Raw genomic sequence first — 27529 nt, 5'->3', positions numbered from 1 at the left:
CGGAAAGCCTGTTCTGACAGAGAAGATGGAACAAATGCTTGGACTAGCGAAATATGACATAGTTTTACAGAATAATTTTTAATCGTAATAGATAACGTTTTGTTTCATCACCACAAAAAGAACAAATTTAGCCTCGTCAACCCAGTGGTTCAAACTGCATTATATTATTCTTCTTGAGAATCGACGGTTTTGTGGCCGGGTCATCCTCCTTCTTTGGTGCCTCAACTTCGGTCCTCTTTTTTTAGTACACAAAACCTTATTCCGCTAAATTGTTAGCCTCACGTTTGCTGTTTACCTGTAGCAATACATTTTAAATAAAGAGTGGAAAATAAGTTATGGATTAGTGGTATAAGACCCACTTTTTCGCGTTTAAAGATCAGATTTCTCGAGAAAACGCAGATAATGTTTATCAGGATTGGGCACATCGCATGGCAATATAGCATAGTCTCTATTTTCGAAATTGACAGCTCCGTCTGTCTGTCTTTCCCATTTCTGATAACTGACAGTCGGAAAAATGCTCGAGACAACGGAAAATGCGGATAGACGTTCAGATCATGTGGCTAATCATTGTGTTGTCCTCGCTCCTGGCACCCGCAGCTGGCAACCAGTACCGAACCCGGCGGAAGCAAATGTATCCCCAGGATTCAGGACTGATGGAGAGTATGAGTGGTGGTGGTGCTGGCGCCGGTGATGGATCTGGGTGCGACATGGCGGGTGAGTCAAGGAACTCGCCGGAGAAGAAGCCCCTGCGGGGTCTCGGGAATGCCAAGCAGAGGGCCTCCGGTATCGCCATGCAAGCTGCTAATGAGGCGAAAAAGGCCAACGAGGATATGGCAACGGCGGTAAAGGCGGCCGCCGATAAAATTAAAAACGAATATGCCGACAAGGCGACCGCTGCCGCCAAAGCCGCCGAAGCGGTGCTGGCGGGTAAGGGTCAGTTGCTGGAGCAACTGGAGGCGGAAGTGCGCGAGGGCGAAATGGTGGTGCAGGAGGAGAATCAGGAGCTGACCACCGCCGAGACGAACGCCCAGCTGGCCATGAAGGTCCACCACCTTGGCCAGCAGGAGCTTAAGGTCCTGACCATGGGTCTGAAAATGGCCAAAGAAAACCGAGAAATCTCAGATCAAGTATACGCCGTGTGGCAGCAATCTTTGGCCGACAAATCCGCTCTTTTGGAGGCTGCCCAACGAAGGGTTGGTGTGCTAATGCGACAACTAAGCGAAGCTCGGATAGATTACGAGAAGACCAAGAAGGCGTCAAATAATGCAGCCAGAGCCGCTCAAGAAGCCAAGCAGCGTATAGCGCAAGCGGAGGCCACTGAAAACTGCGATCGTGGACGAATCCGTCGTGCCTGGCGGCTGTGAAAGGAAATCCACTGATATTACACACACATATATTTTACATATAAAGAAAACAAGAAATCGATTTGAATTTTAATCTGTAGTTTATTAAACTTTTTTCTTTAGGGAATAAAAATATAAAATTCCTCGACAGCGTGCAAAAAGTGCGCGCGTCTTGAATGGCTGCCAAAAAATGCTATGGAACTTTGCCTGTACAAGTCCGACCGATCGCCCCGATAGGAATATACATATCTGCCTGTTGTGTGTGTGTGTGTACAATTTTGGACAAATACCAGAGCGGACTAACGCTAGTCTTAAGCGAAACAATCGTTAAACTAGTAGAATACAAGGGAGCTGAACTTAAAATAGGCGTTACAAATTATGATTATGCTTGGGCTCCAATCAAGGCAAACAAATGGTCACAAAAATGTACATGCTTTAAAACTTAGGTGTAAAATAATAAATATACAATCGATTAAGTTCGTACAATTAAAATTGGTTGCTGTTGTTGTTGTGGTTGCCTGTTTACAATACAATAATTTCAAGGGTGATGCTTGGTTTCGTTCTCTAAATAGATATATAAGCATGTGGTTGCGGATATTATTCGTAGTTCAATCAATTAATCAGTAGGTTAATTGTTAACAAACATAAATACGCAAAGCTCTACATAAAATAGTTTCTTCTTACACAATCCTGGTAACTTAAGGTTAGTTAATTTCTCATTACAGTAGGTATATAATATAGATATTTATAATTCGTATGCAATGTATGTACAATCTAACACAAGCCCCTGTAAGTAATTGTTTTTAATGTCTCCCATCGTTTATCTGTCATTCGCCTAAGCCCAACAAGTGTTATATTTATTAGCTTAGCTTAGTTATGTGTATGCTGTATATAGAATCTGTGGAGCCTTAGTCTAGTTAGCTAACTGATTTGCATATCGTTATCCGTATGTGGTACATAGCTAATACGTAACATATTTAATATACAATTAATTATTCTCCCCCTGAATACTGACATCGTCGAGTTTCTGTTCTTTCACTCCGATTTCTCGGATTCCACTTGTTTCGTTGCCTAATATGTGCCGTGCTTTTAAATATAGGATATATAATAATATCAACTGTTTAACTTTTACATATCAACTACTTAAGACGTATAGGGGTTGTAAAACGAAAAGTATCACGATTGACCAAACATAGATCGATATAACCGTTAACTACAAGTGTTTCAATTCTTATTCCAGGTGTGTTTTTTGTGTACAATAGGGTGTTTGATTTATGCAAAACAATAGGATGGAAAGTAATCCTTGCAAAATTAATAGCATGTGTAACTTAATTTATTTTTTTAATATCAACTAGGCCATTTCCCAGAAGAAAAAAACATTTCTTTATTACGTTTAAAAATATAAAATTATTACTATATATACGCGAATAATTTAAAATCGATTATGATAGTCCAATCGGAACAAGTAATAACTTTTTGAAAAATTACACCTAAGTGATGTACTATTTCTTTTACATTTAAACGGTTATTTAGAGTTTTTGCATTGGACTATTGCTTTACAATACTTTTTACAGTAATGTCAATTATTTTCTTCTGGCGATACGGAAAAATTGATATTAAAACTAAAGTATCCATGACAACTGCCTTAAATATAACTTTCCACCCTTAAGAACTTCCAGATCTTTTGTAAAAACCAACCCTAGTTTCTGAGTATACGGATTAAATTAGACGCCCAGCGCCTGTTTGCGGATCCTATCCCTATTCATTGACCTTTCCTTCCTAATTTAAGTACTTCCGACACCTTTTGGAACCGCACGAACAAGGTATCTTCTCCTCCTCGAAAGGAAATTTGTAGTCGTAGGTCAGCTCCTCGCCCTGCACAATGCGGCGCAGCGCAAAGATGATAATGTGTTTGTGACCCAGGATGTCAACCACTTTGGAGTAGCAATTCGGCTGCAAGGGAAAATACATTTTAACATCCCTTGAGGCGTATAACATATCACTTTTTTACTCACCTCACAAGAGTGATTAATGAAGCGCGCCGCATTGCCTCGCATTGTGGCATCTACAACGAGATTATCATCGATCTTGAACATATAGCAGCCGATGCCGCGACTGTCGTAGTAGCGCTCCCTTTTATCTGTCAGAGTGGAGCGAATCAACTCGCCGGCGTATTCGATGACCATTTCACCTGGAAAATAAAATTCAGTATCAATGAATTTGTCTTAAAATATTTTTAATATTAAAAAATCTCCTTAAAGTTTAAGTTTAAGTTTATTGACGCATTTTAATTAAACCTTACCCGCTTCAATATCCTTGGTGCAGTAGAGGCCGCGCCCATGGATGTGCGATCTGAAGACTCCAACATAATCTTTGTATGTCTCCTTTAGCGTGCGATATTTCATTGCCATGGGCAAGTTGCTGCCAGTTCCACGCCTGAAAACCAAAGAAGTTCCACAATCAATAAAAGTTTTTACCGAAAAAATTAAATATGTACTTACCTAGGCACCAGTTCATTGTCCGATGGCTGGACAAACACCTGAATAGGTTGTTTGCGATGCCTTGATGCCAACCAACTGAACATATCGTACTCGCTACGATTGGCATACGGCTCACAACGGGCGCAATCAAAGGCATTTTCCTGCAGTTCATCCTGGTCGGATCCATAATCAAGTAGGCCCTGTGCATCGCCTCCAGAAACTGCTGCCAGGATACCGGATGCACTGCTTCCGCCTATATTCCCGACATGTCCAGCAGTCGCCGCAGTAGATACGTTGCCATTTCGCTTGTGATACTTTGGAGTATATTTCGAGCACTTTTCCACGCCCGGCAGCTGTTCAATCAGGTATTTCAGAGCATTCGTTTTGAGGCCAATCATCTGTATGCCACCCATGTCCGCCAGAGGACCCTCTGGGAGCGGTGTGAGTCCATGGGCCCGCCTGGCCACCTGCACTGCCTCAAAGACCTTCTCCCAGATCTCAGATATGGAACTGGACTTGTACGTGAAACCATCTTCGCTCTGGATCTCATAGAGGAGATGCGGACCACTGATCTTCTTGGGCTCTCGAATGGGAGGCGGTGGTTCTGGAGCAGATGCTGTGGGCACTACGACCGTTTTTGATGGCTCCTGTTCCTGTGGCGCCGTCCTTTGCTCCTCCTTTCTTCTTCTGAGCTCCAGCTCTACTCCATTCTGCAGCTGCTTGAGTTCCAGGACATGGGCATCGGCCATTTCGTTGATGTAGGTGGCAGCTGCTTCGACGGCTGCAGTTTCCAGAGTGCCTTCAAACTCCTCGGTGGGAGCAGATGCCGCTGCAGTGGTGGCCAGGACGTCCTCCACCATTTGCTGATAGCCAGCGCCGGCATCCACTTCCATCGTTGTCGCAGTGGCTATAGAATCCGCACAGTCGTCGTTTGTCAGGTTGTCCAGAATCTTGCTAATCTTATCCTTAACCGCAGGCTCCTCGCTGTCGGACATCTCGTGATCGTTACACGCCGATGTGGCCATCTTTAGGCTAAAGTCATCATCCTCTTCATCTTCCTCTTCAAGATCTTCTCCCCCGTAGACATCTGTTTCCATTGGTTCTACTTGGAACGCGTGCTTGTCGAGCAGATAGCCGTTGCTAGCCAGTTGTTGATTCAGTTGCTCGCGTTGCTGCTGCTGTAGGAGAAGTTGCTCGGTCTTGGCCTCCGCCGGAGAATGCTTCTCGTAGAGCCCCTCCGTGTAGATGGACTCCGTGGCTGGCTGTTCCTCCATGATTGCCTCCATCGTGGTAACAGGCAGCATGCTCTCCAAAACCGAACTTGTTTTAAGTTCCGCCTCGTAAACCGGTGAAGGTAATGCTGTCTTTTGGGCATAACATTTGGAGGCACTGGCGCTATTCATTTGCTGGATTACCGGCTGTTCGACAGGCTTAGGAGGAGTAGGTGATGGAGCCACTGGACACTCGTTGGACAAAGGAGCTGGCTCCTGGCGCTGCTGCATCGGTAGAACACGATTTGTCGGTCTTGTTGTGGAGCTACTTGATGTTGGTGTTGCCTGTTGCTGCATAGGATTTACAACGTTGGTTGGCAGGGAACAGTTGCTGCTACTACTACTGCTACTTGTGGAAAAATGCTGCACTCGATTGGCCATCTCCTGCTGCTCCAGCACTTGGGGTTCCATCACAAATTGGGGTTGCATCACAGGTGCTTCGGCAATCGTTATAATGGGCATCGAAGGTTGAACCTGCACTTGTGGTTGCTGTAGCTGTTGTTGTTGTTGCTGCTGGGGAATGTGGAGCAACTGCGTCTGCTGAAGCTGCTGCTGCGGCTGCGCTGGGATTCGCTGCTGTGAGATCGTAACCTTGGGCACCTGACTGACCACCACAGCTGGAATTTGCTGATGCAGCTGTGGCTGCTGCTGTTGCTGCAACATGGCTTGACTTTGTTGCTGCATCTTCGGCGTGGGCTTCATTACTTTCGGTTTAACTTCCAGCTTGTGAATGGGTCGAATCATGTTGGTTTTTTTTTGAAGAGGCTTCGAAGCAATACTTGGAGGTGCTCCACAATTTGTTCCCGTGCCCGATGCAGCTTTGCCCTTGAGCTGAGATTGTTTGAGATTGGAGTTTTTGAGCTGTACTTGGGACTGCTGGGTAACAATGCTGGTGGGCAGTACCTTGTTGACCACCTGCGGTTGCGGTGGCACCTTGCCCACTCCCGAAATTCCCGCTGCTTTAGCTTGAGCATTTGTTCTCTTCATTTGAGTTACTGGCGGAATCTTGGCCGTCACCATAACGGGTGAGGAGTAATCCATAGATGTGGAGGCACCTGAGGATGTGGGCACCGTTTGGAACTGGAAGTTGGCATTCTGCAGTAGCTGTGTGGTTGCGTCATCCTGCGATTGTTGCTGCAGTACACTGGCTGCGTTCAGGAATGTCCCCGTTGTAGTTGCATCTCCAGCATTGTTGAGCACCACATAGCCAGCGGGCAGATCCACAATCGGTTCGATTTTACTAGCCTGGAACACCTGTGTGGTGGTGGCGGAGAAGCTAGCATTCTGGCTGAGCATTCCGGGCATTGCAGTGGAAACAAATTGCTGCGACGACATGACCGTGTTTTGGACAATCGTCTCCAGTCCATAGTACATCGGTTGGGTGGCCAGAATCACTTGGGGCGTGGTGGTGGCAAACTCCAAGCCGGTGGCTCCGCCACCTGTTCCACCCAAAATTAGGGGTTGTTGATTGCTGCCTGCCTGGTTGCCATCTGATCCTCCTCCCAACTGGATGGTTTGCGGCTGGATAAGCGTTCCTATTACTTGAGGTTGAGCTTGCAGAGATTGCGCCGTGAGCATTTGCAATCCGGAATTAGTGGGTGTGGTTGTTAGCACTAGATTTCCACTAGCATCCGTTTGCAGGTAGGTGGCTCCTCCACCGGGAGCTGTTGTCAGAAAAGTAGGCGTCGCCGTTGGTTGTGGCTGTGGCTTATAATCCCCCGCTGTGGGTATGGAGATGTACTGCAGTGGCTGTCCTTGGCTTCCGTCTCCAGTCACAAACGAAATGATGTTCTGGGGCTGGGCTTGTGGAAGAATTAGCTGCGGTGCCTGCGACTGGGCGCTGCTCTGGAACAGCAGCTGCGGTTGGAGGAGATTCTGACCCATCACGGTGATGGGCTGTTGCACTTGAGCCTGTTGCTGCTGTTGATGCTGCTGGGGATGGGGTTGCAGCTTAGCCTGAATGGGCTTCACCTGATGAGCGGACTTCAGTTGTCTCTGCTTCGCAGCCGCCTGTTGAGCCGCCTTGGTGGCCACTGTTTTCAGAGGTTTTCCAGCTGCCGTTAAAGGAAGCATTATCTTCTTATCCGTATTGGTGGCCTGCAGGGTCTGATACGTTGCTGTTGGAGTAGTTGTGGTGGCCTGCATCGTCTGCGGGATTTGGATGAACTGCTGAGTGCCATCCGGATTGGTGGAAACAGCAATCAATTGAGGTTGCGCTGGAGCTGTCACCGTTGGTTGAGCCAAAGTGAAACCTCCACCCAGATTGGCAGCCAAACTTTGCAACGAATTAGCATAGATTTGTAACTCATCGGTGTTTGCCTGGGTTGTGGGATTCGGTTGGGATAAAAAGAATCCATTGCCCAGGGATTGTGGTTGCAACTGAAGTTGCTGCAATCCCTGCAAGCCAAACTGACCCAGTGAACCCAGGCTCTGCACCTGAGGAAACGATGCTGCTGTTTGAAGATAATTTAAACCTCCCGCATTTGCTAAAAGTTGCTTTTGCAGCTCATTCAAGCTTTCCGCACTCAGCTGCGCGGCATTATTGGTGCTTCCTGCAGCGTTCACATCAGATTCGGATTCATTGGTGGACATCGATGGTGCACAAGATGGTACATGCCGCTGAAAAGCATCGTAATTTCTGTAAGTGCACTGACATCGATCACACTTAACCTGGCCGGTGAACTGAGCGGTTGATAGATTCCCATCACCGGCAATTATGCGGAATTCGGTTATTGAGTCGTCCACGCCATCCATTTGCATTATCCTCATCTTGGTTGGCTCTTCGCGAGCTTCGCTCTTTTCGTAAAAACGCTTTGCCGCACTCCAGGTGAAACTCTTGCTTCTTACAGATCCAGATGTAGTGGCTATTCCTTCGGTGGCTGCCTCACTGATGGATTGCCTTCTGGATACGCCAGCAACGGTGGCCATCTCCTTTTTGCTTCGCTGCTGACTGCTCAGGGTTAATAGCACACCTTCAGCCAAGTTTTTAGATAGTTTTCGCCTCTTGATGGCCGTGGCCATGGCACTATTTCCATCAAGCTTTGGCCAGGCTAGGGTTTTAAGCATCTGTACTTGACTGGAGTTTCTGGCTGCGGATAACATGGCGTCCTCCACGGGGTTGCTGGCTGGCCATCCATTTCCCAAGCTCGTATTCGAATTGCGGGTGTCTTCATCACAGATGCTTACAGAGCCAGCTCCTCCGGCCTGTTGGTTTTGACTCTGACCTTGATTGGATGTCATGGCTTGAGTGCCATCCTTGGATTGCTCACTTATGGCAAACGGGTCCGTTTTATCCGCCAGGTCCTCATACATGAATATATCCAGCATGGAGATTCCATCAAGTAGTTCGTGGGGGAGATCTTCGAATATGGCATCCTTTATCTCTGGAGGAAACAAGTCGGCCTGCTGTTGCGGCTCCTCTTCCGTGTTCTCATCCGGTAGTACACAAGAGTTGGGATTGGGATAGTCCCCGCTCCAATCAGTTCCGCCATTCTCCAAGAAATCACTCCTAGCCAGACTAGTATGCCAGCGGGCAATTTGCGCCAAACCTAACTGGACCTCCTTGCCATTTGGATTCGTATGATCCACAGTATAGTTTCTGCCCACATCTAGGGCTGTTAAGGTTGACAAACTGTTCTGGATAGTGGTGCGCACTGTGTACTCGACTATTTTCCAGGGTTCTTTTGAAGACCAATATAAACGACTGCAAAGGAAATTTATGGGCACCACGGCCTCATAGGAATCGGAAAATCTGGGAACAATGGTACCCAATTGCCGAACCTCTAAGGATCCAATGTGGAACTGCACACGGGCTGGCTCAATCAGCTTCTTTCGCTTTCTATCCAATTCCACATACACGGGTCGGGAAACTTCAAAGTTTGATTCATATGTGACACTGGCAGATCCATTGGCCTTTAAGGCGTTTCCATTTTTCGCATGTGCGGGGCAATACATGGATTTATCTGTGAGAAAGGCGCAGTCGATGCTTCTGGCACATGGGTAGTGATAGTGCTCACCGCAAGATCGCACATTGCAACCGACAGTGGCTCCTCGATTGCCACACACCGTGCACTTGATCATTCTTCCCCTAGACACAGCACTGTGGACATTTTGTAGGGAACCATCAATCTCCTCGAATACCTCTGCTGACCACATGGCACAATTGGTGTGCACCCAGCAATCATGGCCGCAGTACAGGAGTCGTGCTTCTTCTCCGGACAAACCTTCGCCACTCTTACGACAGAAGAGGCACACCCTGGTGTCCAATCGCATCTTGATGCCAGAGCTGCCAAGGTCGTCAACCTCTTCTAGGGGAATATCCAAAACACCAGAACGTGACTCTGCCTGCGAGGTGGAGTGTTCGTTGTAGACAGAAGAACTTCCTCCTCCTCCGTCTTGCAAATCCTCGTAATTAGTTCCCGAACAGGACTCAAACATATCTTCCTCTAAGGCATCAGTGCACGCTTTCGTTTCGTTTTGGAACCAGGGAAACTGTTCACTTAACAGCTCCTTGTAGGCAATGTCCAATTCATCACAATTACTCTGCTGGATAACCTGGCTCATATCATAGTTGAATTCCGCCAGGGAAACGTATGAGTTGCCAGCAATCTTCTGTTTAATATCCACAAGGCTAAAGGAATGCGAATGACTGATGTGCTGTTGGCAGGAACACGACAGGGATTTCACTCGTGACTTATTCATGTTCAAATTTTTCTGCTGTTGCTGCTGCTCCTTGAACTCGTAGACATCGTCGCTGTTTTGGGATTCACCATCGCTGCCCAAACCATTATCGGATCCACTGCTAAATTGAAGAGCTTTCGGTTGGAGTTTTCCTTGGTTCGTGGATGCTCCACAAGTGCATCGCATTTTCTTGCGGGGACTCAGTTTGAGAAGAGCACAGGCCTGACGAGATTTGCTGAGCAACTTTAGTACACTGTAAAGACTCGCCTTGAATTCCTCCATCACCGCCTGACGCCACTCCTCTGCCTTTATCCTGGAACTCTCATTCCTGCGCGCACATTTCTTGCAGATAAACTCAATGGATTCTGGTAAAGTGCTGAGCAAATTGTATTGCTCATCGCTGAGTCCTTCGCACTTTGAATGAACCCACTGGCTACAATCGCCGCACTCCATCATCTTTAGATCAAAGTCATTATCGTCATAGCATCTCTGGCATATCGGACAAAAGTTTCCCTTCTTGCGCAACTTAAAGCAGCCCGTACACATCGGAAGATTCCCAACAAACTTAGATACTTTTGTGGTGGAGCAAGACTTGCATTTTAGGCAATTGACACATATTAAAGGTCGATCTGCTCCCAGTAGTCTCTTGCTGGTACCCAAGCACGTGCTATGATAGTTTTTCTGACACTTTTGACATTTAACCTTGGACCCCGATGACATGTTGCAGGTGTAGCAAACGGTGCAGCGGGGACACAACCAATTCAAGCGCTGCGTCAGTTGATTCAGGGATGACGATGATGGTCCAGTAGTATTAACCGTCGTTTCCAGAAGGCTGCCCATCAGCGTGGTATCCTCAAAAGATCCGTGCTTCAGATTGTACTCATCCTGGACACAGTACTGATGATAGGGCTCGCAGCAGCAGGCGCAAAAGATCAGTGGATCCAGGCCCGTAGAACCGCACAGGAAGCATAGAGCCCTCTGAGCCACTGTTTCAGTAACAATCAATCCAAAACCCGTTTGGCAAACTTCAGCAGGGTCATAATTCTCCCAGAAATCGATGGAGATGAGCGTACGTGGCTGCCTCTGCTCCTTAGCCCTGCGACCTTGGGTTTGGCTGGAGGATTGAGTTACCGAACTGGAGGTAACAATGTCCCCATTTCGTTGTTTTTTGCTGGCTGCCACTATAAGATTGGATGTAACCGCTGCATTTCTTGTTGTGACCTTTGCTGGTGCTGCTACTAAAGGTGCTGTAGATGCTGGTCCTTCTTTTCCTGCGGCTGTTGGCTTTTTACCTTCAGCTTGATTTGTTCCAGCGAACTTAAAAGGCTTCGTTTCCTTAGCAAGAGGCGGAGTTTTACAGCTAGCACAATTATCGTTTTCATCCGTAACAATTTGAGTTGGTTTTTCAGGGGCCGGCTCTGAAATAGCTGATGGCACTGGAGTGGCAACTTCCTGCAGCACTTCAGCCTCCTCCTCTGGCTGCTGGTCCTCGCCGAACGTAGCCAAAGGTTGACCGAGCACAATGGAGGCACTGCGGCAGACGTGTTTAACTCGAGGTCCCTTAAGGTCAATCCTTTGACGCTTTAGGGTGTCCCCCGTACCATTGGTTTCCCCATTAGCTTCTGGTTGAGAGACACTTTGAGACGTCCCATTGGAAGTTGCAGCATGTGCTACTGTTGCTGCTGTTAAAGAGGTTTGTGGTGCCTCCTCCATTGGGGCTTCTATAACTAATTCCACTACTGCAGATTTTTTGGTAGCTGCCAATGTAGGACTAAGAGGCTTATCGCTCTGTTCCTGTTCCTTAGTCTTCTCCTTTTCCTGCTTATTTGTCTTCCTTGACGAACTGGGACTAATGCCCTCAGTAGATGTGAGCTTCTGATCCGCCGCATTGCTAATCTTCAGGAAGAGTGGCTTCTCTAAAATCGCGGGACGTAGCAGAGGAGTACTGCCAAATGTGACATTATTCTCCGCCAGCGGATTGGACTTAATAGAGGTTAAAGCAGAGGTGGAATCTGAACTGGATTTCCACTTGACAGACGCAGAAGCAACCACGGAAGATGAAATAGAGGATGCAGAGGCAGTAAATCTTAGGTTGGCCGTGGGAGACAAAAGTTCCGCGGATTTATCCTCTCGGGAAGAGGCTTCCCCTCGCATCCCTGGTGGCAAAATAGCGCTCAACCTACTTCTGTGTGCTGCCGGCAGCTGAAAGGAGATCATGCACTTCTTCAGCCAACAGGCGGTGCAGCGATCCTTGTAAAACTTTTTAGAGTTCTTCAACTGACCCTTGGCCGAGTGGATACTGCAGGTTGATCCTGTAATAGAATATTTAGTAATAATTAGAAGATTCAATTGATAAGGAATGATTTTAAACCTACCTTCGCTTCCCTTGCACTGAAGTTGGTGTTGACTGACGGAAGAAGCATTGGCACTGCTCGAAGTGGCAGATATGGATTTTTTGGTCATCTTCGATATGAATTTCCTGCAAACGTCGCAGGCCACTACTGAATACTTGCGGGCCTGAGCCACTTCTTTGCTGCTAACCGTTGCGGAGCACACGGAGCAGACAATGGGTGTAGTTGTTCCTAAGAAGAAATCTATTTGGTATCTCAACAAACTTTATATGGTCGAAATTATATAACTAACCTGATGTCGAACTGGTGTTGGGACTGGCGAGCGTTGCAAAGGATGAAACCGCCAAAGAGTTAACTGGCGTCGGAATGGCACTAGGCGATGTTGGGCAGGCTTTGCCACCAGTAAAAGGTCCCTGTTTGCTTTCCGCCTGAAATTGCAGTCGCGGCGGTCTCAGCACAAAGCTTTCACCTGAACTGCTGTTTGTTTTCAGGCTGCCAAAGCTACAGAAGCTCTCCTTGCCGAGTTTGAGACATCCAGATGAGGACGAGGTGGAGGCAGAGGCAACCAAACTGGAAGAAGCTGCACTAAAGAGGTTCTTGGCCTTGGAGTCGCCACTTGATGTAGGCTTTCTACTACTGATGGCACCCTCCTCTAGCAATCTTTTGTTGGGCTTGATAATTCTAGAGGATCGGGTGCTCCGTTTAGGCAGCACAAAACGCGAGTCCATGACGAGTTGTTTCTCTTCCGGATCCCGCTCTTCGGATCCTGTACTTTTCTCTGTCTCCGCACTCTTTTCGGAGGCTGCTTCATCATTGTCCTCCGGCTCATTTTCCTCCTCTTCCTCGACTTCTTCATCGTCTTCATCCTCATCCATTTCTTCATCCTCCTCGTTGTTCTGATCTTCAGGAGAATTATTCCGACGAAATGTTACACCACCCTCATCATCCTCATCCATGGGAGCGCCAAAAGCGCGTGATAAACCAAAGACATTGGGAGAGGATCCAGATACCGATCCTGATTCCTGGTTCAAAGAAGCTGAGCTCGCTGGCACCGATCGGAATTTGAGAGAGTTGAGCTTATCTATGTTGGAGTTTTTGTTGAGTATCTTTGACAGGATGGAGGGCCGCACAATGCATTCTCCTCCTCTGGAGTAATTCGGAGGTCGATTCATAGAATCCTTTTTCATGATCGATACGATTGGTATGCGGATATCAGGATTGTAGGACCGCTTTACCACCGACTTATCATCACTTGTCTCCAGCACATTCCTAAATGTCACCGTCTTCTTTTGCTTGGCTGCAGTTGATGCCGTCGAAGGTCCTTCATCTGATCCTGATTTGGGACTACTGCCTCCATCTGATGCTCCTGCTGCTGGTGTTCCAGTCGAAGCAGCACCTTTTCCCTGTGTAGCCCCATTTGTCGCCGCAGGACAGATGGATGAAGCGGCTTCGGAGGCGACTTCATTGGGCATTTCGCTTAAGACGCGCTTCTGGAAAAGTACGCAAATAAAAGGGTTCAGTGGGTTTCAGTTAGGGTTGAGTTGGAGAGGTTAGAGTAGGGGTTCCGGGCAAATCAATAATTCATGCCACTAACTACACGCTCACAAAATGCGAAGCGGAAAGCAATGCAATAACATATTGCAATATATACACAGCAAGAAATTAGCTATATTAGTTAAAGTAAACAACTTAAGCAATGTTATTTGAATGTAATTTTAGTAAAAATGTATTGATTTAAACACGTAATGAATTAACTTTATTTCTAATTTTTAAATTCTTGTAAACTTATTTTTTAATGTACGCTTTTTTAGAGACCATATTAGGTTTTAACAGAAATTAAATTGCAAATATTAAGTCCAATCAAAACTTCCAGTGTAAAGCTAAAACACAAAGAAGCATGCAAAGGACCAGGAGCAAGTGCAACTTTTCGAAGGGGATCGCTTGGACATGGGGGGTTACAAAGATGGGTTGACGGGGGGGAATTGGTGCAAAAACAAGTTACTAAGCATAAGTATAAGCTGGGGAACAGACACCATTGCCACTGTGACCGTCAACCGTCTGCGGCAGACACATGTGGAAGAGTTGCAAGCGCTAAAACGTCATAAAAGCCAATTAAGCAGGTAAGCGAGCAGGTAACAATGGCGTCAGAGGCGGGTGGATGGGTGTAAAGGGGGCTACTAACCAGACCAGAACCATGGGTAAACCAACTTGAGGGGGTTCACTTATTTACATTAGCGGGAATTGGACTGTGGCATTGGCCGAGGATGTATGTGCAAGGGGTGCACACGCAACTCGAATCAGTTGGCTGGATTGAGGGGTTAAGGTGGCAGAAAAAAAGCGGCTTAAACATATTCATAAATAAAAGCAAAAGGGGGCAACACCTGGGAACGAAACCGGCAACCAAACACCGACAATCTGAAAATCAACTTACCAGGGACACATCTTCGCCTGGACTTGGCACGCCCCCTATGCTCGGTATTCCCTCCGTAGAAGGCGGGGAGCCGGAGGCAGAGGCATTTGTCGTGGTCGTGGGGCTGTCCACCACCGGACAATTAAGCTGCTTCAGCTTGGATGTCGAGGGCAGCATAATTTCGCCCCTGGCCAAGTTTAGATTCTTAAACTTTTTATTGCTATTTTTGCGAGCTCGCAGCAATGCGGCACTTATAGCAAAAGCTCCTCCTGGCGAAGATCCTCCCGGGGAGGCCAGTGCACTAGCTAATCCAGTGGATGTGGCCGGTGTGGCTACAGACAGAGCTTTCAGGGATGCTGCACTAGTCAGACCGGAGGTTGGGGCCTCACAAGTTGTTCCAGAAGATGCTTTAGAAGACTTTCCAGAAGAGCATGTCCCAGTGGCGGCTGTTTTTGCAGTTGTTGTCCCGGCCGGTTTTCCAGAGGATATTCCGGTAGATGCTGTAGATGATGTTTCAGAAGACTTTACAGCTGTTGTTCCTGTAGACTTCCCAGAGGATATTCCGGAAGATGCTCCATCAGAAGATGCTGCAGAGTAAGCATCTGGTGATGAACCAGAGGACCTTCCCGAAGATGTTGCAGAAAATGCTCCAGAATAAGTTTTCGCAGACTTGCCGGATAATTTTCCAGAAGTTCCTGCAGAAGATTTTACTGAAGTTGCTGACTCATTGGGTAGTGCTCCTGATCTTGAGGCAGCTGCTTTTGGTTTATCACTATCCCTATTGTGATCCTTGGTCACAGCCTCCTTATCCAGATTAGCAGCACTTTTGTGATGGGTACCGCCATTTACGCCACCGCCATTTGTGGATCCCGAGCCGGATGATCCTGACCCCGAACCGGAACTGCTTCCATTGCCGCTATTTCCGGAGCTCGAGGTGGCGCTGGATGAGGATGCCGTATTCCCACTAATGGTGGCACCACCCGGCGCATTGTCGTCCTCATCGTTATCACAATTGTTGCCCTTTTCCCGAGCCCCTGGCGAACCGGATCCAGATCCACTTGGCTGCTGCGATTCCGCCGGTGGCTGCTGCGATTCCGCTGCTTGGTTGGCCTCATCCTCCAGCTGCAGGACACTGATCCGTTTACGGTTGATCGACTTGGAGGGTTTGCCGGGAAACTTGGAGCGGCCCATAATAGTAGTGCGTTTGCGTTTGCCTTTGCGTTTGCATTTGCCTGTCTTTTAATTTGATTTTCCTCGTTTTTTTGTTCGATTTAGATTGGGACTTTTAGTTGCTTTTCTTTGATTTCTTCGATTTGTTTGATTTCTTGGACTTGTGGACAGCTCACTGTGGATAAGAGAGGCACAAACTTTATGTAAGAGAGACCGACTCAAAAAGACCGGTATTAGCAAAAACTAGAAAATACAAAAACACCAACAACAACACATCTCCACGGAAAAACAATGCTTGTAAGCCGAATCGCGCGTTTGGAATGCGTCAATGTTTCCCCTTTTTTTGCAAATCTCGTTGTTGTTGCTGTGGCAACTCGTTTATTTTGCACTCTTGCCTCACGCCCCCTTCTCTGCCCACTCACTCCTTTTTGCACACACTCTTTTTTTTTGCTAGGGTATTTATTTATTTATTTCTTTTTCGCGCGCGTTTCTTTTCTCCGTTGCGCGCTCCTTGCTTTGCGAATTACAACTACAAAGCCGAAGGTGACGTAGCAGCTCGACAGCCTCGGCTTTGTGACTCTCTCGCGCCCGAACGCTCTCGCCAGCTCTCTCAGTTGTTCCTTACACTTCAAGATAAACTCAAAATTTTAAAACAAAAAGGACCTTAGGTTTTGCTATCAAGGTGTGTAAAATTCTTCTTTTTACAAAACTTGTCTTGCAAATAAAAGACTCAAGATATAAACTTTTTGAAAATATAATAACTAAAACATCGCAAATAGTATTTTTTAATACATCAACTTATGAGCATTTATTTTTGTAAGTGCACTCTCTCGGGGCACGACTCTGCACTCTCCTGCTCCTGAGAAAGGAACGCGCTAAAGGTGCAATTGCATTGCAGCTGCCTTTGTTCCGCTCCTTCTGCCGCCGTCTCACGTCTTGCGTGACCACTAATACACTCACACCACAGCCAGATATGGCAGCATGGCTTGAAATTTGTATTTCATTTAATAGAAATATCTAAGCCATCATTTATTGCCGTGTACTGTTAGAAAATATTCTGGTTTATTGTTACTGTATGCTTGTTCTGAGACACGCTATTAGGTATGCAAGAAATTCCGTAAATGAACAATGTGTATTAAATTTTCTTTTAAAACACTCAAAACTATTTGGCTAAATCTAGCGGTAAAACAGCCAAGCTAACTGAACTGAGATATTACCACCTTTACACGCTTTGCCACCACTAAATGTGTGCAGATAACAAAAAAAAAATATAAAAACAAAAAACTGAAGCAAAACAACTGCTGCGTTGCGGCTCCTTAAACTCATTCCTTTGGCACGTAGCACGCGCTCTCTCTCACAGACTCCTTTTTAAGAAAGGCTCTCTCACTCCAACTACTCTACTGTTGCTCTCTTTCTCCCTGGGTCTACCTTTCTCTTTCCCTCCCGCGTGTTAGTTGTCATCGACGTTTTAAGTGGTTTTTCTACTTCAGACTTGAACTTTTTCTTTTCTTTTCTTTTTTTGTTTTGTTTTCTTTGCAGGATTTTCTCGTTTTGCTTTTGTTGTTGCTGCTGTCTTTGTTTTTTCTCTCGAATATTTTTTTGTTTACTGGAAATTGAAATTCTTACAGTTGTTGTTGTTGCTGTTGTGGGCCACTATTAAGTGGTGGGTTTTCCCTGCTGCCTCTTTTTACGACAGTTTTTCTCTTTGTTCTCGATTTTATGGCCTGATGAAAATTCTTCTTTTTGCGCGTTTAGTTTTTCTGCGTTGGGAGTTTCTGCTCGACGAATTCACAGTTTTCCACATTGCTGTACTTTCGCGGCAACTTTTCTCATCTGTAACTGCTGCTTTTGTTGTTCTTGTTGTTGTTTCGGTTGATGCTGGCTTGTGTTGGCGGCCACATGGTCCTCATTATCATTACCATCATTATCCCCATCATCATCTCTATATATCCTCGGTCTACATCATCCCATTTCCACCACACTTCTTTACACAAAAACGCACACACTGGTGCACAAAAGTTTGCAGTCTGCGTGTCTTGAAATCTGGAAAAAATTATCGAGGGGGTGGTGGTGGGTGGTTGGGTGGAAAAGAGGGGCGAGAAAAAAAAACAAAGTAGAAATTTATTAGTTCGCATCGTCGCAGTTGGGCAAACAAGTTGAAAGTTGACTTTTCGAGTGTTTGAGCGTGTGTGCGGATGTTTGTGTGGGTGACGATGTGCGATGATTATACATGTGTGTGTGTATCAGTGAGTGAGTTTGAGTGTGCACAGAAATAATTTTCTATATATTAAAATACAATCCCTTACTTAGTAAAAAAAATTTACTCAAAAAGTATTTTTTACGATATAAACCACTTAATATGGTTTCCTACAGTTAACATCGTCTTTCGCCATATGACGGTTTATAAATATATTGCAGCATACTTTTATTTACCTTTAAAAGATATATTAAACCTCTACAGAATTGGGAGGCAACTCCGTTTAATGAGTATCAAGAAATAGATTTTAAATTGAATTGAATATTTTTTATTTTTATTTGAAAATGGTTTCAAGCTGTTTTATAGTTGTGCATTTCAACCAATTAAAATGATTTTATGATCTTTTTCGTATAAAATTCTTATTTAACAGTAAATGGTAATCTAAGAGTTTGAAAACTATCTATGTTAATAATTGTAGAGGCAATTACATCTAAGTGAGCTGAAGGATGTTATTAAATAATTTTGCACTTAAATTTAAACAAGCGAAATATATGTACATATTTGTTTTTCAAAACACTAAACTTTAAATACTACTTCAAAAAATATTTGATGTTTAGCTGCTCCTGTTTTTTTGTGTGTACATGTGTGAGCTTAAGTGCTCGGAATGAGGTGAAAATACTTTCGAGATTTTGGGCTGGCGGTCCCCATTTTTTCCAACTCCTTTTCCCACATTTCCCGAAAGCATGACTCAGTACAGCGTAATTGTTTTCCGTTTGCCTCTGGTTTCCACTCAAAGGTGTTTGGAAGTCAGTTAGTTTACCTGGTTTACCTGCCTCGTTAGTTAGTCAATCTTGTCAACTGTACTGCATACTGCTCCCCAGCAAGTCAATTTTAGCTGCATTCGTATATACACAAATGCAGTGGGCACGATGGGTAAGAAATGTTTCCAAAACAGGATTCACAAATATAACATTGTTATTTTTTTGCTTTTTCTTTATAAACGTCTTTAATAATTTGTAAAGTTTAAATTTATTCATTTCAATAAGCTTATAAAATGGTTTGGATCATTTTCGTTACTTTTTCAAATTTATTTATTTATTCTTTCTTATTTTCGTTATTACTTATTTGGATAAGTAGATATTATTAAAAAAAATGGAAATCCAAACAAATTAATTACAAGAGGAATTTATATTTTCTGTTTCTAGCATACCCAGGTTTAGTTCCACAAATGTTTAGTATAAGTCCTTTAAATATGGCTGAGATAATTTTGTTTAAAATAATACACAACCAAGTGCTTTGGCACCCACTGTACTTGGGTCTCCTACCACTGTCTCAGTTGTTTGCGATTTGTGATTTTATTTGTCGATTTTCCTCGTTTTTATTTTATATCGCCTTTGCTTTGGTTTTTGTTTCTACCATTGAGTTGTATCTTTATGGCCCAGCGGTGGCATGATGTAAGCATGGGAGCTGAGACTGCGAATGGGACTGGGATTAAACCGGGCTTAATTGGACAACACTCCTCCGTATTTGCTCGGCGATTACACTAATTGCTGCGGAGTTGCCGTGAATTGAATACCTAATACCCAATATACATATGGATATTTGCATTTTAAATCAATAGAGTGGTAAATATACTTAAAAATGATCTTAATCTGTCCAATAATACAACTGATTTGTGTTATTAAATTATCATGACATAACGTTACATAAAGTAAAATTAAATTAAAAACTATTAAAAAGTTCTTGACAAGTCTCAAATACAATTTAAATAGAAAAGATATATATTTATCTTGACATAATTTAGAACTATTAATAATTATTATTGTGCTTTATGCTTTAACAATTAAAAGTAATTATGTAACATAGATGATGAAACAAAGACGGCTACTTAATTCACTTAAAAGCCCACTGAATCTAATTATTAAATCGATTCTAAGAAATTGCTGAAACAAATTAATAACGTATGTTATGGCATATATTTTCTGTCATTGACATATGCGAATGCAACCACTTGACATACTTATGATTGATGACATTGGGAAACCTTTTTGAATTACCGAACACATAGATTATAGATGGCCAATACAAAAGAAGTTCGAATATAGGTTTCTTGAATTTACAGTCTGTGCCTGAGTTCGTTCGTAATCGTAGAACAAAAAGCAATTAAACTACGAAATACATACACAATACAATATTAGTGGCCATTTAATACCGAAAACAAAACACTAGGCAAATATCATGACATAACAAACTAAAGGTTAATTCTCTCAAGCTCAAAACAATTGTCAACAATTTAATACCCATGCAATGGAAGAGGGGGGTTAAGTCGGCAGACAAGCAAGAAACAATCACAAAAGCACTCGCCAACAAATTGCACACAAATTGTATCTGAGAAACCCACACAAATACCAAGGAAATGCGCAGACAGCAGCAGAATGCTAACTACGTTGTGTGTTGACATCAATTAACTAAATCGCTTTAATTATGTGCCACCAACCGAACGGTAGCAACAACATCAAAGGAGCAAGGAGAACTCAGCATGAATATTTCAACGAATCAATAAAATCCCACAGAACGATGACAAAACGCGATGATAAAGACGACAAAATGAGCAAATTCAAATGGGTAAACTGTACAGGGGTTGCTCCTTAATTGCGGACCATTTATTTGTTAAGGGAAAGATGCTTTTTTTAAACAGGATAAGGGGTGTTTACCTTAACAGGGGTCGCTAATTACGGACCATTTGTTTTTAAGTGCTTTTAGGTGCTTTTAAAAGAACAGGAAGATTATAATTTTCGATTAAATTACTACTTTTTTATTTCGTTTAATTTCTTTGACATTTCGGAAATTATTTGTAACTAATTTGACGTATACAAAATTTATTACACAAAAAACTGCTCTAATTGAATAACTTTAGTGCATTACAAATCCCAATAGCTTTTGAGCAACCTGCTGCTCAACAAAGTGTTCAAATTCAAATTATTGTTACTATGGCGAATAGATCAGAACATTTGAGTCATCAAAAGTCCAATTTAATCACATTTCATGAATACTAAGATCCAACGTTTTAATTGTTTTTTTAACTAGCTTTAAATTGTTAATTCGTATTTCATTATAAAGGAAAATTTTACATATTAATTTTAAACTTTTTAAAACGTTTTGTTTTGGTCAAGGTGTTTAATCAATTCTTATCATGAGCAATTACCTTTAGGGATAAAATTTAATTCATATTTTTAAACACAAATATTTTATTTAAATCTATATTTATCCACAGTTTATTCTTCATCCCTTCGTTATACTGGATAGCAATTTATTTTATTGTTTTGAAATTGAGCCGGTTGACTGTATCCTGAGACCCAATTAATGGAGCTCAAGTGTCGGCTTCACTGTAATTCGAGTGCGGTCATAAAAACCAGAGCCGCGCGGAATGCGTTAAACGGGAGGAAGACTGTGAGGGGGAGTGGCAGATGCTGTGGAAGAAGGGGGAGGGTAATACAAAGGGGCGAAGAGACAGTCGGCCAACATAACGAACAATCTCCCGGCGAACGGCAAATAACGAGGCAAAGTAAAACTGGCCTGGCCAATTCGAATGCATCGTCATCATCATCATATCATCGTCTCCCCCGAAATCGACAGCCGAGCAGACACGAAGATAAACGAATACTTAACAAAAAGGTGGGGGAGGGGAAGGGGGTGGGTCAATAAGAGAGAGCCAACTCACACACCTTTAATTTAATTGCCATCAATTATGGTAAAAAGATTAAGAAATCAAAACAAGCGCAAAACGTACAAGAACTTGAATAAGAGGAATGGGCTACAAAATTGAAACGAAATACTGCCACTGAACGAAAATTAATACAGGTGGGTATTATTGACTTCTGTCCTATTTTAAACAAATATTTATTTTTAAAAATTGTATAATTAAAATTATATTTTCTACAATTATTATATGTTTTATTCAATTACTTTTTTATTTATAATTCTTTTAGATTTCTTTTTGTATATGGTTTAGTTTAGATTCTTCTCTTAAATTATACAGAGTAATTCGTTTTTTTACTTAGTTAGGTAATGAATTCGAATGAATTAAGTAACAATTTTGCAACTATATTGACTTTCCAAATTCATCTATTTTCAAAACAAATCTCGTATATTCACTTTCGGATGACAGCATGTCGAAAAAATGCCATTTAATTTCACAATGATACGTCTGAGCTGCTAAGTGATATGAAAACATGCTCATAAATCGCTTAATTGATTAAAATTGACATCTAATTATACGTTTTTTGTTGTGTATTCTATCCCTCTCTCCCGCTCTCCCAACTCGTGTCTCTTTCCTACTGCATGCCAATAACCGGGAAAGAGCCGCGAGTACAAAACTTGCAAATTGCGAGTAATTGAGAAGATTAAAGTCAAGCACACGAGAGCAGAAAAAGATGGCAAATGAGTGAGGGTGGGAGGTAGATGGAAAATGGGCGGTAAGGGGCAGAGAGAGAGAGAGACAGGTAACGAATCGAATGGTGAACGATTAAGAGCCATAAACACGAGCACGACAATCACAACAACTCACATACAGCACCCACTCACACATTTACCAAATAGACAACTATCTGCATGTCACACACACTTTCGTGTACAAACTCGATTGACAAGTTGGAAAAAATCGAAGTCAACCTCGCACATAAAATATGTAAATTTATATGAAATTATGCAAAAATGTCTTAAATACATCTGCACTGAAAATTTTGGGATCATTTTTCACATAGTTCTAATATGGGAATAATGTCTAATCGATATTGACATAAAATAATTTGAACAATTATGGATTGAAATGGTTCAGAACATTAAAATCCAAAGTATAAAAGCCATAATCTGTTAAAGATTTTGTAACATCAAATTATAAATACTTCTTACTAGTAGAATTTGTAAAGCTTTTAACATTTTAATATTGAATTAAAGTGTTTTACTTTTGGTATTAATCAAATTGCCAAGCTCGTATCTGGTCGATGTAAAAATCATCTAATATATAATATACCATATTTTTGTTCAGTGCCATCGGAGAGCGTAGAGAAAGCAGCTCAAGAAGTTGAATCAACAAATGAGAGAGAGAGCCCCATCCCCCAAAAAAATAAAGAGAGCAAAAGAGAGCGCACGCGGGGGAGTGAGTATGTTTGTGTGTGTTTGCCTGTAAATCAAAACACGCAGCTAAAGGTGAAACATGAAAAATGTGCGCGCCAATAATATGTGAAAGATGGTATTTGTATTTGTGTAATTCGGTTTAGTATTGGGATGAATGTACCCTGCAGTACCGTTCATCACCTTTTAATCGCTTTTTCATCACCAAAAATTCATCACTGCTGATTAATCGGCGATGAAACTTCATACAAATTAGTGATGAATTTAACATTGGCATGTCCTAGGAGTTAATCAGTGAAAAATTCATCACTCTTTAATCAGTAATTCATCACTCTTTTTCAGTTTTTCATCACTCTTTAATCAGTAATTCATCACTCTTGAACAGCGTTTACTGATGAACATGCGATGAACGAGTGATAAAATGCGATGAAATAGTATTAACGAGTGATGAATTACTGATTAAAAAGTGATGAATTCATCACATTTTCATCAGTAATTCATCACTCTTTAATCAGTAATTCATCGCTTTTTCATCTCATTTTCATCGCTTTTTCATCGCTTTTTTTCATCAGTAAAATTCATTCAGTAAATTTTCATATAAATTTCATTTTTATTTTATTACAATATTTCATTATTATTTCATTTATTTCATTACATATAACTAATTAATTTAACTTAATTCAATCTACATATGTACGTTTTCAGTTGTCCCGGAGGTGTTGAGGATGTTTCGGTTTCCGCGCCCTTTTTTTGACTTCGTACTTTATGTACTGGCTCTTCCTGACCAAGTATATCTGAAATAGAAAAATTATTAAAAAATAAAAACTTACTGCGTTTTTTGTTTTGCCGCCGGCCAAGTCCAGCTTAGTTTATGCTGGCCCAACAGTTTTATTATAAGCTTCGCCTTAAATAATGAATAAATATATTAACAGTATATGTAGGTACAGTTCAAAATAATTAATAAAATAACACTTACATAAATTTCTGATAAATTTAGTTATAAAATTTCACAAAAATCTCAGCTTCGATCTGTTCTCTCCGTTCTCTCAAATGCAAGTGCACGTAAAAACCGCGAAAACAACTTCAGTTGAAAACAAGGGCGCCGTTAATCCTATTGTTCTTTCCTTTGCCTAATTTGTCTTTACATATTTCGCTTGGCGTCAAAGCAGGGTATATAAAAGCATGTCCGACTATGAAAAATAATCACATAACTTAAATTCACTAAAAAGGAATCCATACCTTTCAAAACTATCATAATAATTTTATTTTTAAAAAGTATTTCCATAAAATAATATAATTAATAAGAATCAACGACTACAATACAAAAATTAGGCTAATTTATTTTCAAGGGTGTATAAAGGTCGATCTGATTTTATTACATTGTCCTCCACCTCTCAGCTCATTTTATGGGGAGAGAGACAGAGTAAGAGAGGAGATGGAAATTTTCTGCGTTGCCTACGATCGGGGACTGAGAGTTTCGGCTCTGCCTGCGTCGCACTCGGCTCTGCCGACTTTGCCTTTGGCTCTGCCGGCGTCACAGTCCGCTGCTGATTAAACAGTGATGAATTTTTGTAGTGATGAATTTCGGAACTGCAGGGTATATATCTCTGGGCCATGAATGAGCATTGAGAGCCGACTTGGCAGCTCGCAATATTGATGTCCAATTTGCCACGAAACATGAACTAAATACTTGCTTATGTGTGTGTGTGGACATCTGGTTTTAGTTGTAGTGGTTTTTAATGGTTTATGGTTGGTAACAAAACGCAAGCTAAAATAAAATAACCCACTTGGCAGCTGCAGCCTCTCTAAACGCACCGTAAATAAAGGTGTAAATACCGCTAACTGGTAATAATAATGCAAAATAAAATTTTGGCCACCGAAAAAAATATATGTATGTAAATCACTAGTACAGTGTACGTTTGCTAAAACAAATCTGATTTCTTATTAATTTGAAGCATATTTGAGTTTCATTAACAAATGTTATTTATTCAATAAAATTAAACAAATCATTAATTTATCATTATTATCAATAAAATGTTGTCCTGTTAGGATTACAAAACCGTTAAAAAAAACAGTATTATAAAATCTTTTTTAATTTGTGTAATTTATAAAAATCTATTTACTTATGAAATGATATCAATGTAAAAATAATTTATAGAAAGTATGTTTTTAAAACAATCTTAGAAGGTTGTAAAAAGGTATCCCTAATTTAAGGTTGTACCCAGTTTCTTTTGAGATTCGAAAGGTCTCAGTTTCTTATATCCACAGTAGTCCAATAGTAAAAAAATTAGCGAGGTGTGATCGGCGACTTGCTGGTGCATTGGAGCGTGAGAATGCATTCAGATGATCGTCGGTTCGTCCCATTCGCATTTCCATTCCCATTCAAGATCTCGCATTAGCTTACGGCTCAGTTGGTCCCCGTCAAATGGGACGACTTTTGAAAGGCGAATTTTAATATGCGCAATTACTCATTTTGCGATTTTGCGCCTCAATGTTATTTGGCGCGTAGTTTCCCACACACACATACACTCGCACACTAGGCGATTTGGAATTTGCCTTTTTGATGGCAAATAAAAAAAATGGCGTCAACAAATACACGAACAAACTTATGTATAAATATATTTATTTTGTAATTATTCAACAGCATCTAGGCAACGAATAGCAGCAGCAATCGATTTAGCTGCTGCTGCTGAGATCGTTTTTCATTTTATTGTATAATTTATTAAAAGTTTCAACAGCGCCAGCAACAAAACAAACAACAATTTTAGTTATACAAACACTTGGGCCATGTGAGCGCGAGAGAGAGAGAGGCAGCGAGAAAGAGAGCGCCTGAATTTGATTTAGAATGAGGCGACAACAAAAGCAATTAACTGGTCACACATTAAGTTTTATTTATCGATGCTGCTTTATTATGGCTCGGTAGTGTGTGTGTGTGTGTGGGTTCGCCAGCGACTGTCATTTACCGTTCGTTTTACGGGTGGTAAATAATGGAAAACGTCGTAGATGGAAATCTCGGTTGGCAATAGCTACGGTGAACTTTATTCAACAAGATATTTAGTGAAAGAAAAAGCCTTTCAAGCAGATTTTATATAAAAAGCTCAGCCTAAAACGTCGATAGAGTTTAAAAATATGGATGGAGTTTCGAAACATTCTATCAAACATTTAAGAAATCATTCAAGACACCTGTTTAGGCAAAAATATTAAATATTAATGTTCCTAAAATTCCTGTTTTGTTGTAATAATTAACTTAAAATGCTTAAATATTTAAAGATTTGGAATTTTTCAGATAAAGACTATGGTCAAAAAACAAAATTATTAAGACAAATCAGTTTTTCGTAATTAGTTACAAAGGTTCATACTTTCAAGCAACAAAAGTATACTGAATTAACATACAGATTTTTGGGAATTCCCAAAAATAATTCAAAACAAGGGCTTAATTGGGAACTTAAACATATAACGGTAACATAAAATAATATATTTACGTGAAAACTGTTAACCTTATCAAGGTGCCACTGTAGCCATAAATAGCAGCGTGGGCCATAAACTAACAGTATTGGTTGTGCAGCCTAATTTGCATTATCGAGTGAATAATTGAACGACACTTGCTGGAATTTCTAGCTAAAAACAACAATCTAAAACTACTCACTAGAGGTCTACAAAGGTTAGTGTGGGATTATGAATATGAAAATGATGAGGTATGATAATGTGATGTGGTGTACTTTTGTGCCTAAGTATAGTATCTCCGGGTGCATTTCAAATCAATATCTGCGATAATATACATAGTGAGTATATATATTCACGGCAGACTGACTCATCGGCAGCCGGCGACGCCTTTTATCGCGGCGATCTTTTAATTACCTTTTTGCCGAGCGAATAATCCAGATGCAGATTGAGATTCCGTTTCAGGGGTTGTTGTGACTGCATTTACCATTCGGCATTTTTAGATTTTAAGTGCTCGAATAATCCAAAATCGGGGACTCTTATATTTTTCACAACAAAACGGCACAGAAACACACAAAACACTAGTAAACACAAAACACAGGGGTGGAGATTGCGATTTTCGTTTTTATTTTCGTTCACTTATTTCTTGGTTTTTGCTTTGGCTCTCACATTCGCCGCTCTCTCGCTCTCTTTTTGTCGCACAAAACAAACGCACAAAAACACGCTCTCTCGTTATATCTCTCTCACTCTCTCTCTCGCGCCCGCGCGTTTCGTATATACATATATCGCTGCCTCTGTGTGTGAGTGTCTGTATGTACGTGTTTTACGACGATGAAAAATGCCTGCTTCTTCTTCACAAAAATCAGGTTTGCTGCTCTCGATTTTTACACATTTTTGGCAATTGCACGATGCAAATTCAATGAAATTTGATAAGCAGACACTATATACATCACTCGGACACACTTTTCACAACAGTTTATTAATTATTTTCCACATTTTCTGGCTTTTTTGACGAGCGAAACGACCGAGGTTCGAGATCTGCCAGTGTGACCG

At 42.1% G+C, this 27529-nt stretch overlaps 2 protein-coding genes across 3 annotated transcripts; one reads left to right on the top strand and one right to left on the bottom strand.

Annotated features, from left to right (window-relative positions):
- The first annotated feature begins 515 nt into the window (after positions 1–515).
- On the top strand, positions 516–1437 carry LOC108044346. Its single transcript, XM_017123337.2, has one exon. It carries the CDS (start codon positions 534–536, stop codon positions 1362–1364), a length of 831 nt encoding a protein of 276 aa, XP_016978826.1. The 5' UTR covers positions 516–533; the 3' UTR covers positions 1365–1437.
- LOC108044344 (histone-lysine N-methyltransferase trithorax) lies at positions 1426–27529 on the bottom strand. Of its 2 annotated transcripts, XM_044458690.1 has the most exons (9): positions 26894–27529; positions 17332–17748; positions 14557–15880; positions 12418–13615; positions 12150–12356; positions 3845–12086; positions 3646–3779; positions 3359–3534; positions 1426–3296 (listed from the first exon to the last, which is right to left on the bottom strand). In XM_044458690.1, exons 3-9 carry the CDS (start codon positions 15724–15726, stop codon positions 3123–3125), a joined length of 11301 nt encoding a protein of 3766 aa, XP_044314625.1. In that variant the 5' UTR covers positions 15727–15880; positions 17332–17748; positions 26894–27529; the 3' UTR covers positions 1426–3122. The 2 variants fall into 2 exon arrangements, with proteins under 2 accessions (XP_044314625.1, XP_044314626.1); XM_044458691.1 differs by lacking the exons at positions 14557–15880; positions 17332–17748.

Source organism: Drosophila rhopaloa, unplaced genomic scaffold (assembly GCF_018152115.1).
Source record: "Drosophila rhopaloa isolate 14029-0021.01 unplaced genomic scaffold, ASM1815211v1 contig_167, whole genome shotgun sequence".
Classification (NCBI taxonomy): domain Eukaryota; kingdom Metazoa; phylum Arthropoda; class Insecta; order Diptera; family Drosophilidae; genus Drosophila; species Drosophila rhopaloa.
The sequence above is the reverse complement of the archived record's forward strand: the minus strand, read 5'-3'. Positions and strand labels throughout refer to the sequence as shown.

Bases quoted from the DNA above. Each gene is read 5' to 3' on its own strand.
- LOC108044346 (XM_017123337.2), top strand. From the start codon at position 534: ATGCGGATAGACGTTCAGATCATGTGGCTAATCATTGTGTTGTCCTCG.
- LOC108044344 (XM_044458690.1), bottom strand. From the start codon at position 15,726: ATGGGCCGCTCCAAGTTTCCCGGCAAACCCTCCAAGTCGATCAACCGT. The intron at 13,616-14,556 runs GTAAGTTGATTT...GTACTTTTCCAG, and splicing joins CAGGCGAAGATGTGTCCCTG to AAGCGCGTCTTAAGCGAAAT. The intron at 3,297-3,358 runs GTGAGTAAAAAA...TTTCCCTTGCAG, and splicing joins TCATTAATCACTCTTGTGAG to CCGAATTGCTACTCCAAAGT.